Source organism: Vanessa tameamea, chromosome 15 (genome assembly GCF_037043105.1).
Source record: "Vanessa tameamea isolate UH-Manoa-2023 chromosome 15, ilVanTame1 primary haplotype, whole genome shotgun sequence".
Taxonomy (NCBI): domain Eukaryota; kingdom Metazoa; phylum Arthropoda; class Insecta; order Lepidoptera; family Nymphalidae; genus Vanessa; species Vanessa tameamea.
Genome location: NC_087323.1, coordinates 11,334,249 through 11,348,992, shown reverse-complemented (window position 1 = coordinate 11,348,992; position 14,744 = coordinate 11,334,249). Strand labels below are relative to the sequence as shown.

At 34.6% G+C, this 14,744-nt stretch overlaps 2 protein-coding genes and 1 pseudogene across 2 annotated transcripts; all 3 read left to right on the top strand.

Annotated features, from left to right (window-relative positions):
- The first annotated feature begins 635 nt into the window (after positions 1 to 635).
- LOC135193668 (chymotrypsin-2-like) lies at positions 636 to 3,449 on the top strand (annotated as a pseudogene).
- A 1,744-nt stretch (positions 3,450 to 5,193) lies between these two features.
- On the top strand, positions 5,194 to 6,921 carry LOC113402796 (chymotrypsin-2-like). The gene is made up of 5 exons (XM_026643120.2): positions 5,194 to 5,305; positions 5,385 to 5,610; positions 5,974 to 6,208; positions 6,407 to 6,583; positions 6,745 to 6,921. Exons 1-5 carry the CDS (start codon positions 5,215 to 5,217, stop codon positions 6,889 to 6,891), a joined length of 876 nt encoding a protein of 291 aa, XP_026498905.2. The 5' UTR covers positions 5,194 to 5,214; the 3' UTR covers positions 6,892 to 6,921.
- Positions 6,922 to 8,411: 1,490 nt separating this feature from the next.
- On the top strand, positions 8,412 to 11,254 carry LOC113402811 (chymotrypsin-2-like). The gene is made up of 5 exons (XM_064217134.1): positions 8,412 to 8,519; positions 9,504 to 9,729; positions 10,184 to 10,418; positions 10,814 to 10,987; positions 11,058 to 11,254. The coding sequence occupies exons 1-5, from the start codon at positions 8,468 to 8,470 to the stop codon at positions 11,202 to 11,204; spliced, it is 834 nt and encodes a 277-aa protein (XP_064073204.1). The 5' UTR covers positions 8,412 to 8,467; the 3' UTR covers positions 11,205 to 11,254.
- Positions 11,255 to 14,744: the final 3,490 nt, after the last annotated feature.

Sequence of the window (14,744 nt, the reverse complement as noted above, 5' to 3'; positions counted from 1 at the left end):
ATCCTAAAGAAAATTCCTCTAAGAAGTTAATAAAACTAATATACTATATTAACGACTCAATATTACCGAAACACTTAAACAATGAAACTGTATACGATCAAATGCTTATCATCTACTGCGCTGCTTGGACAGCTTCCAAATGAAACGGCTCTAATATAACTATGTCACAAACGAGTGAAAATCTAAAATGAAATAACCTAATGAACCAAAATGGCGAGTAAGACCTGAAAAAAAAGTAGAACCTCAGGGATAAAATAGCAAGACTCAAACAATACATAAATGGAAATAGAAATCATAAATTGCAAAGACATAAAAAATATTACTGAAAAATATGAAATTTTAACTTAAGAAAAAGTAAATAGTTACTAAACGACATTAGGAACTTAATAGTGATACTTAATAAAACGTAACAGACAAACAGACAGAGTTATAATGTTGTTACAGATTAAGTATAAATTACATTTCGTATAACGGCTATCAAAACAATTTTGGATTACAATGATATTAGATCAAATTGTATTTTCAGTTGTGTTGTAATTATTTATATTTAATCAGACTGATTAATAAATATTATCTCAAATTCATATAGATAATATAAGCGCAAGCATCTTTTTTTGGTTTTTCCGAAACAAACCATGTCGCTCAAAGCTGGATTTTTATTCGTAACGCTCCTCATTGGGAGCATTGGGAGCTATGGTAAGAGATTTACTTTATTTTAAGTTTAATAATTATGGTTATATTATATTATGTTTTTAATTACAACCCATTTTTTAGCATTCCCAGCTCAAGAGCAGGATATGTCCATTTTCTTCGACCATACGGACGCTCAAGCCCGTATCATCGGAGGTACCATCGCTGGCAGCGTGCCCTACATGGTGGTCCTTAGTTCCGGCGTGTTGGTCAGAAATTTGTTATGCGGTGGCTCAGTGATCACCGACAGACACATCATGACCGCTGCCCACTGCATCGAAGCAGTGTTCTCCGGAGGAAGTTTGATTAAGTACAAACAATTAAATAATATTTAAAAAAAAAACAATATAATTTTCTCAGTTGGACCGTTTTGTGCAGAAATATACCAATCCACACCGCAGAAAGCTTTATCTTTTAAATCTTAACAACTTGTGTCGCTGTGTGCTGGTGCGGGTTGGTACATTTCTGGTACTATTATAGATATTCTAGTTGAGTGTTCATTGAGTCTTATTATTTAAAAAAAATCTTTACATAATTTATGATATTCTATACTAAGTTTAAACATCCATCTCAATATAAACACGAAGCGCTTTGTTACTACTATACATTTTTATGAGAACAACCAAGGTTTGGAACGCTCCTCCGGTATTTGTGGTTCTTAAACAATATAAATTGGCTATTTTTCGAGACATAGTAAATAATCATATTCTGGGTAAGCCCGATTCATTCAAGATTGCATTACACTTGTTAGGTGTTATATCAAACATAACAAATTTATCCCGCAGTTCTTTCCGTGGAATCGTCGGCACCAACCGTTGGAACAGCGGTGGTACTCAGTACAGGTTTTCAAGTAATATCACTCATCCTCACTTCGTGCGAAACACCCTCAAGTAAAACTCTCTTAACATAGGTATATTAAAGAATATACTATTAAAAGATGCATTATTACTTAGTAAGAAGAAAAAAGTATATACATATATTATATAACTAGCTACCCGTACTGGTTTCACACGCGTACAATAAGGGCCTATTCATGTCTAATTTTTTTTTATTTTGTTTACGGCTAAGAAATTTATAGTACTCGTCTTTTCTCTTCTAATATACGGATATATTACACAAAAAAAATTTTTTTTGGTTGTCTCTAGCTAAGTTTTATTATAACAATTAAATTATAACCGTCTAAAGATAATGATTGATACAAAATTTTATTATTTCAGGCTGGACCTATATCCCAAAACCTGCTGCAGCTTTCCTCCATCGTAATCAATGGTGAACGCTGCGTCACCGATGTAAGGAATTGCGCCTTGGATTTCAACATCACAAATTTTCTACATGTCGAACCACACATCTAAATCTGCACCTTTCACTCCACCGGACATGGAACATGCAACGTAAGTCATTTAACAAACTATATTAAGTGAAGCTACCACCGGTTCGGAATGCGGATTCTACCAGAAGAATCGGCAAGAAACTCAGTAGTTCCTCTTTTTCAACATTTAAAAATACAGTCATGTTAGTTAAATACAATGATATATATCTATTTAATATATCCTGCCTGGAAGTCAGCAAGTATTAGCTCCACGCTCTGCTCTTCATAGTGATGTAGATCTTCAGAACTGTCTTCAAGCCTCCTAATTTCCATCTTCCTCTAAATTATAAATTGAAGGAGTTCATGAAATCAAAATTTTCTTAATTCAAGGCTCATAAAAATACTTTTGAATCGTCATGCTACAGTATCGAATTAAATGGAACCTGTGGTCTAGAAAGTAGATTCAACCAAGAAGAACCTACAAGAAACTCAGAACTTACTTTTCCAGCCCTTTAATTACAAAGTATATCAGTAAATTAAAAATAAATTAATATATATCCTGCCTAGAAATCAACAAATACTAAGACCATGTTTTTATCTTTAATATAATCTTGTATTGAGTAGTATACCTTATTTATCAATGTGTTTTGGACATGAGCTTTAAACGTTTTAATAGGCCAAGTTAAAAATAACTGAAATTTTAATATAGAAACGAATACTGTGCTCCAGGAAGGATGTATAAACCTTGTGAAGTCGGAAACTAGGAGTTTACCTTTCCGAATCGACGTCTATTCAATGATTGTCACTGTTTCTTTCAAAAAGATCTATGTTATTGTGAATATACATATTTCTTGGTGCTCCGCATTATGTGCCCTAGATATTCTCATTGTATATTATTTATTATAACCTTTCTTTATTTTATACAACTAGTAGAACCCTTACTCGGAGGTATCTGTGCAATTTTTTTGGGTATGTACCCATTCATCATAAATTCTACCACTAAGCAGCTATACTTGGTACTGTTGTGTTCCGGTTTGAAGGCTGAGTAAGTAACTGCAAGCATAAACACAACATGAACATAACATCTTAGTTGGCAAAGCCCAAAACAGGTGGCTCATTGACGTTGCAAGGATGGTTAATATTTTTTTCTTCTTTTTTTTAATGTCTATGCGCGGTTTTGTCTTACCATTCGCTATCCCATTTGCCAGTATACCAAAGGTTGGGAGACATTAAAGCTTGCTCAAAGCCAAGTTACCAATAACTAAATAAATAATTCAAAAATAATATTTCCCCAGGATGACTCTGGCAGTCCGCTGATGCGCACTGATCGCCAACAGCAAATCGGAGTGGTGTCGTGGGGACTGCCTGCGCGCGCGGCGCTCCAGACATGTTCGTGCGCGTTAGCGCCTTCGCCGATTGGATTCAGCAGAGCATCAGATAAACTTTTCGAAATATAATGTCTTTGTTTCACCGACAATGTATGCGGGATACGACAAACAATAAACGAATTCTTGTAATATATCGCTTTTTATTGCATTACGCTAATTTTTCGTTTCAATTTTAGTCTAATATAATTTTACTAGAATAATATTTAAATAAAATAGCTTACACTACTGTTGAAATGCAAATTAGTTTAGTTACCTTAAATTATCATAAAATAAGCATCAAATACTTCAATAGTGTGGCTGTATAAGTTTTTACATTCGTCGTACTTATTTACTTAAGTCAAAGAGTCCAAAAAATTTTCATTAATGGAAAAGTCTTCTGGATCTACGTTAAAAATGGGTGTTCCACGAGGATCAATTTTGGGTCCTTTTTCTTTTCTAGTATATATAAATGATCTTCCTTTCTATATTAAAAATATTTTGTAAAGTAGTGTTGTTTGCTGACGATACTTCACTGATTTTTAAGGTCGACAGGAAAAAAGCTGACTATGACGATGTAAGCAGTGCATTTTCACTAATACACGATTGATTTACAGTAAATATTTTAGTTTTGAATGCTCAAAAAACAAAATGTGTAGTATATATAGAAGCGATTACCCGTAATATTATCCCCCTTAAAGGGTAAATTCAAACTCAAATTTCTTTATTCAATATAGAAGCATTACACTTACTTATTGATTAAATACAAATAAACACTGCCACCGGTTAGGAAAAGAAAATACTATGACCTGTGAAGAATCGGCGAAAGAAACTCAGCGGGTCTTTTTTGTCAATTTTTATTTAGAAACATTCAATATGAAAAGGAATAACCAGGAGGCGATTGTTTCATTCCCGAGGTCATCATGCCCTATGTCATCAATCATAAACTCCCTTATTGTATAATAACCAAACTTTCTTTGTCATTTTTTTTATATTTGGCAACAGAAGCATTTTGAACGCTTTCGGGAATCCTGTCGTAGAACCGTATATATAGCCCCACAAAAGAGTTATTGACTCTATACAGTAGAGTAACAGGAATAACATGTTTGTGTTTGTTCCTTGTACCAATGCTATGAGTATCATTTTACATTTTCTCATAAAAATATGAATATTGTTTTCGTACATATATAATATTACAGAATATATATTGAGAAGCAACAGTCAATATCTTGATATCTTTAAATTTATACTTCAATGATTCTTCAGCTCATAGGTTATAGAATGCCCGAATAGCCCTTTTTGCAGCAGAAATATAGTATGGATAGCGGCTGCGTTACCGCAAAGCATTATACAGTAAGACATTACACTGTGAAAATAACTGAAATATACTAAGCGAGCCGTATCTACATCGGTAAGTAATCTACCGACTCTCATAACAGCTGAGACGCCAGGAGACCTATTTCCTTTAATGTCCGCCCTCTGAATTCTATTGTAAAATATAAGAAGTCAGAAGGTCGAGCGCACATTCTCTAATTCGGTAGTGATAAATTTTCCTGACCAGAGTTTCATGGTGAAAATATTACCCTTGTGGTTCGAGCTTCCTTCGTACCAAATTTCATTAAAATCGATTGGAATTGGATCGAAGCCGTGGAAGAGTAATAAATAGACAGACAAAGTAACTTTTGTGTTTAGAATATTAATATAGATTAAATAGTTTGTAATTAGTTATTATATTTCGTATCTATCGCCTATCAAAACAATTTTTGATTAAAATTTAATTAAATTTAATCAGACTGATTAATAAATACTATCTTAGATAAAAAGTTCATTATCAAATTCGTTTATATATAAATGCACGCATCATTTTTTTGGGTTATTCCGGAACAAACCATGTCGCTCAAAGCTGGATTTTTATTCGTAACGCTCCTCATTGGGAGCTATGGTAAGAGATTTACTTTATTTTAAGTTTAATAATTATGGTTTATATTATATTATGTTTTTAATTACAACCCATTTTTTAGCATTCCCAGCTCAAGAGCAGGATATGTCCATTTTCTTCGACCATACGGACGCTCAAGCCCGTATCGTCGGAGGTACCATCGCTGGCAGCGTGCCCTACATGGTGGTCCTTAGTTCCGGCGTGTTGGTCAGAAGCTTGTTATGCGGAGGCTCAGTGATCACCGACAGACACGTCTTGACCGCTGCCCACTGCATCGAAGCAGTCTTCTCCGGAGGAAGTTTGATTAAGTACAAACAATTAAATAATATTTAAAAAAGAAAAAAAAACTTTCTCAGTTGGACCGTTTTGTGCAGAAATATACCAATCCACACCGCAGAAAGATTTGTCTTCTTAACCTTAACAACTTGTGTTTGTGCTGGTGTGGGTGAGTACATTTCTACACACATTTCTGTACAATTATAGATGTCCTAGTTGAGGGTTCATGTCTTATTATTAACAAAAAAATGAAACAAATATTTTCAATCATTTTAAGCGAATGATAATAATCATTTATGATATTTAGAAACGAACCTAAACCCTGCAAATCATTTTATATTTACTTTTATCTTGCATACTCGTACTATTTCAAACATAACAAATTTAAAACGCAGTTCTCTCCGTGGAACCGTCGGCACCAACCGTTGGAACACCGGTGGTACTCTGTATAGCTTCGCAAGAAACGTCAGTCACCCCCACTACGTGCGAAGCACCATCAAGAACGACATAGGAATTCTCGTCACCTCAACAAATGTGGCATTTTCAAACGCAGTCAAACCTGCAGTTTTGAACTATGATTTCGTTGGAGCTGGTATCCCAACTAGTGTTACTGGATGGGGTAGAACTGTCGTAAGTAACTTATTTGAATAATACCTATTTTCGTCACTCAACGTAACATAGTCATACGTCAAAAATCAGGTAACTCTAGGTAAAAAGTAATTTTGATTTCATGGTTTTTTGACTTGACTATTTACAATAAAACATTTCGTGTCCGTAATTATTGTGTTCATCTAAAGATACAGATTGCCAAAAATGCTATTATTCCAGGCTGGTGGTGCCATATCCCAAAACCTACTGCAGCTCTCCGCCGTCGTAATCGATGGTAATCGCTGCGTCAGCGAGGTAAGGGATCTTGCAGTGCAGCTCAACGTAAGAAATGTTCCAGAAGTCGAACCACACCTTGAAATTTGTACTTTCCACTCCACCGGACATGGAACATGCAACGTAAGTCATTTCACAAGTGCACAATTGTTACACAATTGTCTCATATATGTATATTATACCCCTACTTTTGGGCCTATTTTAACTTTCGAGAATTATGAATAAATTAAAAAATAATATTAGTCTACTTATTAATACTGATTATTTTTTGCGTGTTTCCACAGGGTGACTCTGGCAGTCCGCTGATGCGCTCTGATCGCGAACAGCAAATCGGTGTGGTGTCTTGGGGACTGCCGTGCGCGCGCGGCGCTCCAGACATGTTCGTGCGCATTAGCGCCTTCGCCGATTGGATTCAGCAGAGCATCCGATAAACTTTTCGTGATTAATGTATTTCTTACACAGACAATGTATGCGGGATACGACAAATAATAAACGAATTCCTGCACTACATAGATTTTTTTTGTATTATTCTCATCCTTCGTTCCGACTATTCCTTTATTTTTTATAATATATGTACCTACTCTACATAAATGTGTGATCGAAATTTTAATCTGTCTATTTTTTAATTTATTTTTCCCTAAGTCTCAGGGTGGGCAGTGTCCCAAACAGTACGAAGGTTTATACTTAGTACAGGACTAGACCCTGTTTGTATGAAAATATATTTTTTTTATTTGATCACGCTATAGAATCGTTTTTTTTTTAAATTGTTTAGAGATTAATTTTCAATCTCACGCTAAATTTGTTTTCATTTTACTTAACTCCATTTCCTACAGTACTTGTTACTATTACAACTACTATTACCACTACTTCTACTACTACTTCTACTACTACTACTACTATTACTACTAATATAATTTCCTAGTTGTAGTGCCATGCTGTGTGAGTCCCGGAGGCCTGATTTTTCTTCCCCTCCCCTGCCCCCTGAAATATGATGATTGTGCAGAACTTTCTTTCATTGCCCCAGGAGGGTACCATCAACGATGGCGGCGGACAATCCCTCTTATTTCCAGCCACGAATGAAATTAATTTTAATATTTTGAAATCGGGTAGTCCAATATAATATTACGCTTTGGTTAATTTTTTCTGAGATTGACGAGGCAAACTTATTATACATATTATATTATACATAAGCGCACATACATAAGCGCACATAATTATATGTACATATGAAGGCACACATATTTAGAAAATGACGACGGCAAAGCCGCAGCAGTATTTGTTTGCTTCTATAATATATTTTTTGTGGTTATATTATATATATACACAATTTAATCACAAATCAAATCAAAATATACTTTATTCAAGTAGGCTTTTAGAAGCACTTTTAGAAGCTACCACCGGTTCTGAATGTAGATTCTACGGAGAAGAACTGGCAAGAAACTCGGTAGTTACTCTTTTTCAACATTTAAAAATACAATCATGTTAGTTAAACATAATTATATATGTATATAATATATCCTGCCTGGAAGTCAACGAGTATTAACTCCACGCTTTTTTATCATCTATATAACCTTGTATTGAATAATATGCTTTCTTTAACAATGTATTTTTTAAAAATGATTTGAATTTATGAAACGGCAGAGTTAAAAATGTCTGCGGAATTTTATCATAGAAACGGATACCTTGCCCCAAGAAGGATTTATTGATTTTGCGGAGTCGGAAACTCGGCGTTATAAGGTTGTCCTTACTTCTTGTGCACAAACAATGATTATCACTGATTTTATCAATGTTACTGTGAATATACAAAATGTTGTTGTAAATATATTGTGACGCAACATTGAGTATTCCTACTTTGCTAAAAACCCGAAGAGAGTTATTAATTATTAGTATTATCTTAAATGATCAAATCAATTAATTATTAATATTATCTTAGATAATTATTTCATTTATCAAGTTTGATTATATATAAGAGCAAGTACTGTTCTTTCATTATTCCTGGTCGAAAACATGTCGCTCAAAGCTGGATTTTTATTCGCAACGCTCCTCATTGGAAGCTATGGTAAGACGAATTTGTTTTAATTTTTTTTTGCAATATTTTATAAATAAGCCTTAATTTACTTTCAAATCTAAAGACAGGTTAAAATAAAAATCATTGAATATTTAATGTGCTTAATTCGATTAAAATATAAAATCCGCGAAAGAAAATAACTTGAGAAAAACTAGATGGTTCGGAAGAAATTTGGATACCATTAGTATAACGACCTGAAGGTTTCTGGATAGTAGATTGCATGCAGGCCTGTCTGGTTACATAGCCCCCTTATCCATGAATGTTTTGCCAAACATTAATTTACTACTAAGCTATTACTATGTTCAAGTTTTTGGGGTATTAAAATCCAGTGAGACATAACATCGCAGATCCCATGTCTGGCGATACAATATCGATGTAAGAAGCCGCTTAGATATCTCGCAGTGCCAATATATATACATAAAATTATCAAATTAAATAAATATACCTTTATTCCAATATAAAAGCATTAATCTTATTTATTGATTATCAAATTATAAACTACTACCGTTTGGAAAATAAAATGCCTTGACCTGAGAAGAACCTACGAAAGAAACTCAGCGGATGTTCTTTGTTGCCATCGAGAAAAAAGCCATTTGTGAATGTGGCAATATAAATAATTTAAAGATGTCAGAAAAGGACTTTGAACTACTACTACTTTAGGATTTATTATGTGTTGTTTAGATAAATTCTGATAATTCGCAATTTTTCACTTCAATCTATGAACTATTCTAGCTAGATTTGATATTGTTGCGATTGCCATCTCACACATAGATAAGTACATTAGATTTAACATAAAAAATTAGAATATGTATTTCAAATGTATTATACGGATTACATAAACACATTTTTATATTAGATTCAAAATAATATCACCCAGACTAAAGGAAATATCTGATCGAATACGGTCGGTATATTGTTAGTTAATGTCGATCAATTATGGAAAACTCATTATGAAATATTAATCAATGTTTTCAGCATTCCCAGTGCAAGAGCAGGATATGTCGATCTTTTTCGATCATACGGATTCATCAGCTCGTATCGTCGGAGGTACCACTGCTGGACGCGTGCCATTCATGGTGGCCCTTAGTACTGGAGTGTATGTCAGGACCTTAGTCTGCGGAGGCTCTCTGATCACCAACAGACACGTCATGACTGCTGCTCACTGCATCCAAGCAGTATTTAATGGGGAACATTTGCTCAAGTAAAAATAATTATATACTTAGTTCATAAATAGTAAATATACAGTCCTAAGATTAGTGATCGCGTGCAATATCTAAGCAGTATTGCATTTTTCACAATCTCTTAGCTGAGTTTTCGTGAAGTTAATGAAAATATAATGTCTATATTGGTTTAAGTCTTTCAAACTATATGTGTATGACACTTAACTCCTCCTAAACGTTGGGACCGGTTTCTATGAAAATTATTGTGTTATTTTTAAGTGACTCTCTAGAAGGTTTAGATTGGACCCGGTAGGTGCTACTGCGATCGGGGAGTAAATACAATTCTTAATATCTCGGACATAGTCGGGGCAGTCAGCTAGTAATTCTCAAATACATATACATTATATTTGGAAACTCAAAAAACAATATTTAAAGAATTAAATTATCTCTATTTTTGTCATGCTTGTAATTTTACTCAAAATATTTTAACCGCAGTTCTCTCCGTGCGACCGTCGGCACCAACCGTTGGAACAGCGGTGGTACTAATTACCGCATCGCCAGTAACATCACTCACCCTAACTACGTACACAGCATAATTAAAAACGACATTGGATTTCTCATCACAGCTGAAAACATAGTAATGTCAACGGCAGTTCAGCCTGTTGTTCTGAACTATGACTTTGTTGGCGCTGGCGTCGCAACCACTGTTACAGGATGGGGAAGAACTATTGTGAGTATTTGTAATAATATTAATTTTTATCACCCCAGCAAAAGGTGTATCAGTTTCATTCCCTTAAGCAAAATTAAAAAAATTTTTTTCAAGTATGTTTCATTCAAGCATTTTGGAATCGCGATTTTATAGAATTGTATTAAACTCGAACCGACTCCGACACCGATCCAGAATGTAGATTCTTCCAAGAAGAACCGGCAAGGATCTCAATAGTTACCATGGACTATTCTGGTTTTCCTAAGATTATCATTAGATTGTTATTTAATGTGTTTTTAATTCGTAACCTCGAATTGGACTTAAATTTCGTAATCCGTTGTAACCGATACTCCGTAGTCGAAGTCCATAGTATTAAAAACTGTTACAAATCAATTCTACCCAGAATGTAATTATTTCAGACCGGTGGTTCGATATCTCGAAATCTGATGCAGCTCTCAGCCTCCGTTATCGATGGCAATCAATGCGTAAAAGATGTAGCCGACCGTGCCTCACAACTCAACACTAGACTTCCGGCTGTCGAGCCACACATCGAAATCTGTACTTTTCTGGCTACTGGACGCGGCACGTGCAACGTTAGTATAGCGGCATATTTTTTCGCTTGACATGTTTTCTTAAAGATAATCAACACCTTGATTTCCTCAGGGTGATTCCGGCAGTCCGCTGATGCGCGCTGATCGCCAACAGCAAATCGGAGTGGTTTCGTGGGGACTGCCGTGCGCGCGCGGCGCTCCAGACGTGTTTGTACGCATTAGCGCCTACCGCAATTGGATTCAGCAGAACACCCAATAATAATATATTGACTACATGTAACGCCCATATTAAATACGATTCAACATTAACTGTCTATTATTATAATCATGTTTTTTCCATGAGGCCCTGGTGGACCATAATGATATGTTTTTTTTTCTCGAATTCCTTAAATTATAATTTCAAGATAGTATAATATTTATGAATTATTTTCGTCTTATGTTGCCCTTAGGTGGTGCCCTACCTTTAGCGCGGTACCGTCGGTAACGTAGAAAAAAAATTGGAGCTTTACAGAAGACCCTTTACGATGGTTTGATGACCTCCGTGGTCGAGTAGTATCTACACCGGTTTTCATGGGTACGCCACTCCGAAGTCCCGGGTTCGATTCCCGGCCGAGTCGATGTAGAAAAAGTTAATTCGTTTTCTATGTTGTCTTGGGTCTGGGTGTTTATGGTACCGTCGTTACTTCTGATTTTCCATAGCACAAGTGCTTTAGCTATTTACATTGGGATCAGAGTAACGTATGTGATGTTGTCCAATATTTATTTATATATTTTATGGGGCCCTGAAAAGATTTATTAGCTCAATATCTTGTGCCAAAAAAAATCATTGTTTACCTGCTGAGTAGAAACTGAAATTAATAAAACAGTACTTCAAACAACAAGGAACCTTAAAATGAATTCATTGATATATCAAGAGATATTTTTTCTGAAAATGTGAAGCAGAGCATTGCACTCCTAAGGGCTCTTCTCATACGATGTTTAATTCTTTCAAGCACACCATGACACTCCCTGCCACAAAATAGAGACAAAGACAAAATGTTTAACTCTTTCCAATTGTGAGAGTTTTTCCTTCCCATCGAATTGTGAGCGTGAGGGAATAGAGAGTGCACCTGTTAGGATGACGTCATTATCATCAAGATAAGACGCTTTAAGCACACTTTATTCCCCTAATCCCCCGCCTGTTAATATGTTCTGGTTTTTTCAGATACATAAAATTCATAAGTGGATAAAACATTACCCTTTCCAAAATCAGAGAAACGACGGCAGGGATCTTCCATTCTGAAGATATTTTTATTGATTTCGTAAGAAGTCTCTGGTACTTAGCCAACCCACTAATTGTTTTCAAAATGGTTTTTCTTCTTTTATACTACTTATGTTTATGTTTTACTAGAATCAATTCGGTATATTGATTCAGCCAGATTACGCACTGAAATCATTCAAACTGGTTACAAAAATACATTTAATCAAAACATTGATAATGAGATATGATATCATATAAATCACTTGCTTAACAATCGTAAGTACTTTTAAAAACACACGCAACATATACATACATATATAAAAAGTCGGTAGAATATTTTATATATGCATACGTTAAGTATATTACATTATATTTATAACTAGTTGTCGTCCGTGGCTTCGCTCGCGTTTTATGGGGTTGGTTGTCATGTGTTAGGCAAAAAGTAGCCTATGTCCTTCCTTGGAGTTTGCTTCAAAATTAGGTTCATTGGTTTGGTAGCGAAAGAGCGACAGACAGACAGACAGACTTACTTTCATGTTTATAATATTAGTATAGTATAGATTTAAGTTCTAGTACAGTGTGGAAATGGGATCACTTGAAATATTAGTCCCTAAATATTAATCAATAAAAAATATTTACAACTCTTTTTTATTTGAACCGTACTTCTCGTAGATAAAACCCGTTTATGATCAAATAATGATTATGATTATTTGAAACAATGACGAGAACCATTATTAGCTGTATAAAAGAAAACTTGCATATCAGTTACACAGAAGCCCCTAGCCTTCTCGGAATAAAAGCGGGATGGAATATGTATTAATATTTTTACTCATACTAAGTCACTCATAATAAGGGGGCACCTTACCCACACAAAGTCACCCCTGTCTGCAGAAGCAGAGAAACGCCAGAAAGGATCTTCCTCGAAGTTTTCTATTGACTCCTCTTTGCAAAGTATAAATACAGAGGTGCCGGGCGTGATCGGCCGCCATCGTATTTCCCGTACAATCCTTTATTATACTATATATTGTGAAGTACCAAATTAGTTTCACCAATATTTAATTAATTACCAAGCAAAATTACATTCAACATTATATCAAAATACTTAGATTAAAAAAAGAATCAGTCATCATTGATTTAAGCCAATATCTTTCATATCTTTTTATAAATCGTTTTGTTTAAAAAATAAATAGATAAAGGTAGTTAATGAATAATAAAGATATTATTTATTTATGTCTTTCCTGCTTCAATCAACAATACCACATTGGTATATAATTGGTGACAACAGTGGTGTTGTTGACCTTTTTAGAAGATTAAGGAACTTGATTAGAGAGTAATAAATGAACTCAAGATAAGTAATAAATATTCTTGTTTAAAGATGTATATCGGCTATTTCAATTAATGCAATAAAATACCTACCATATGTTTAAATAAACATAAATAAATAAATATTGGACAACATCACATACATTACTCTGATCCCAATGTAAGTAGCTAAAGCACTTGTGTTATGGAAATCAGATGTAACGACGGTACCACAAACACCCAGACCCAAGACAACATAGAAAACTAATGAACTTTTTCTACATCGACTCGGCCGGGGATCGAACCCGGGACCTCGGAGTGGTGTACCCATGAAAACCGGTGTACACACTACTCGACCACGGAGGTCGTCAGAAAGGTACATTCATTATTACTATCCCTCTGAAGTTTTGAGTCTAAAGTGATTCTTAGAAATATTGTTGTGTCGGTGTCGTGAAATCTTAACAGACATACAGAGTTGTGTTCATATTTATAATATTAATATACATGTATGTATGTAAATAACATTATATATATTATATTATATTATATTTATGTCTACAAAATAATAATAATAAATAAACCCGCCAAAATTTATCGAATTACTCAAATCAGTGTCTATTTATCTATTTCACGGATTAATCAACTTTAAATAATGCAACTGATAAAATATTACGAAATTGTGTTATTTTTCTTTTTAGAGATACGTACATTCAAAATATATAGCTGTAGATATCTTCACCCTTATACCTTATTAATTTTCATTCCTAAGAAGGGAATTTTTCCTTTTAACTTATATACTGAGCCTATAATCTATTTAAGAAAAAAATAATGTAAATCAGTTTACCATATGTGTAAATATCAATAATTCGGGTCACAATTGGTAACGCAACGAAGAACATGGAACACGCAAAAGATAAGAATATTTATGGGCATTTCATTGATAATTTAAAGTAAAGATGGTGTTGGCGCATTTACTAATCGAATGGCCGTTGGAACATACGAGTTGTAACGTGGAGACCATGGATCGACAAACACAGCGTCGGGCGCCCTCCAGCCAGGTGTACCGATATCTAAAGAAGGCGACGTGACCTGATTGTATGCGGAAGGCAGAAAACCGGGATAAACTGAGTAGACACATTTTAATAGACAAATTACTATTACGAAGAACAATCGCTGTCCGAGTCCGACTCGCACTTGATATTTTTAAGAATATAAATAACAAATGACCGCTTTCAACACTTTATTACCGTTTAAATA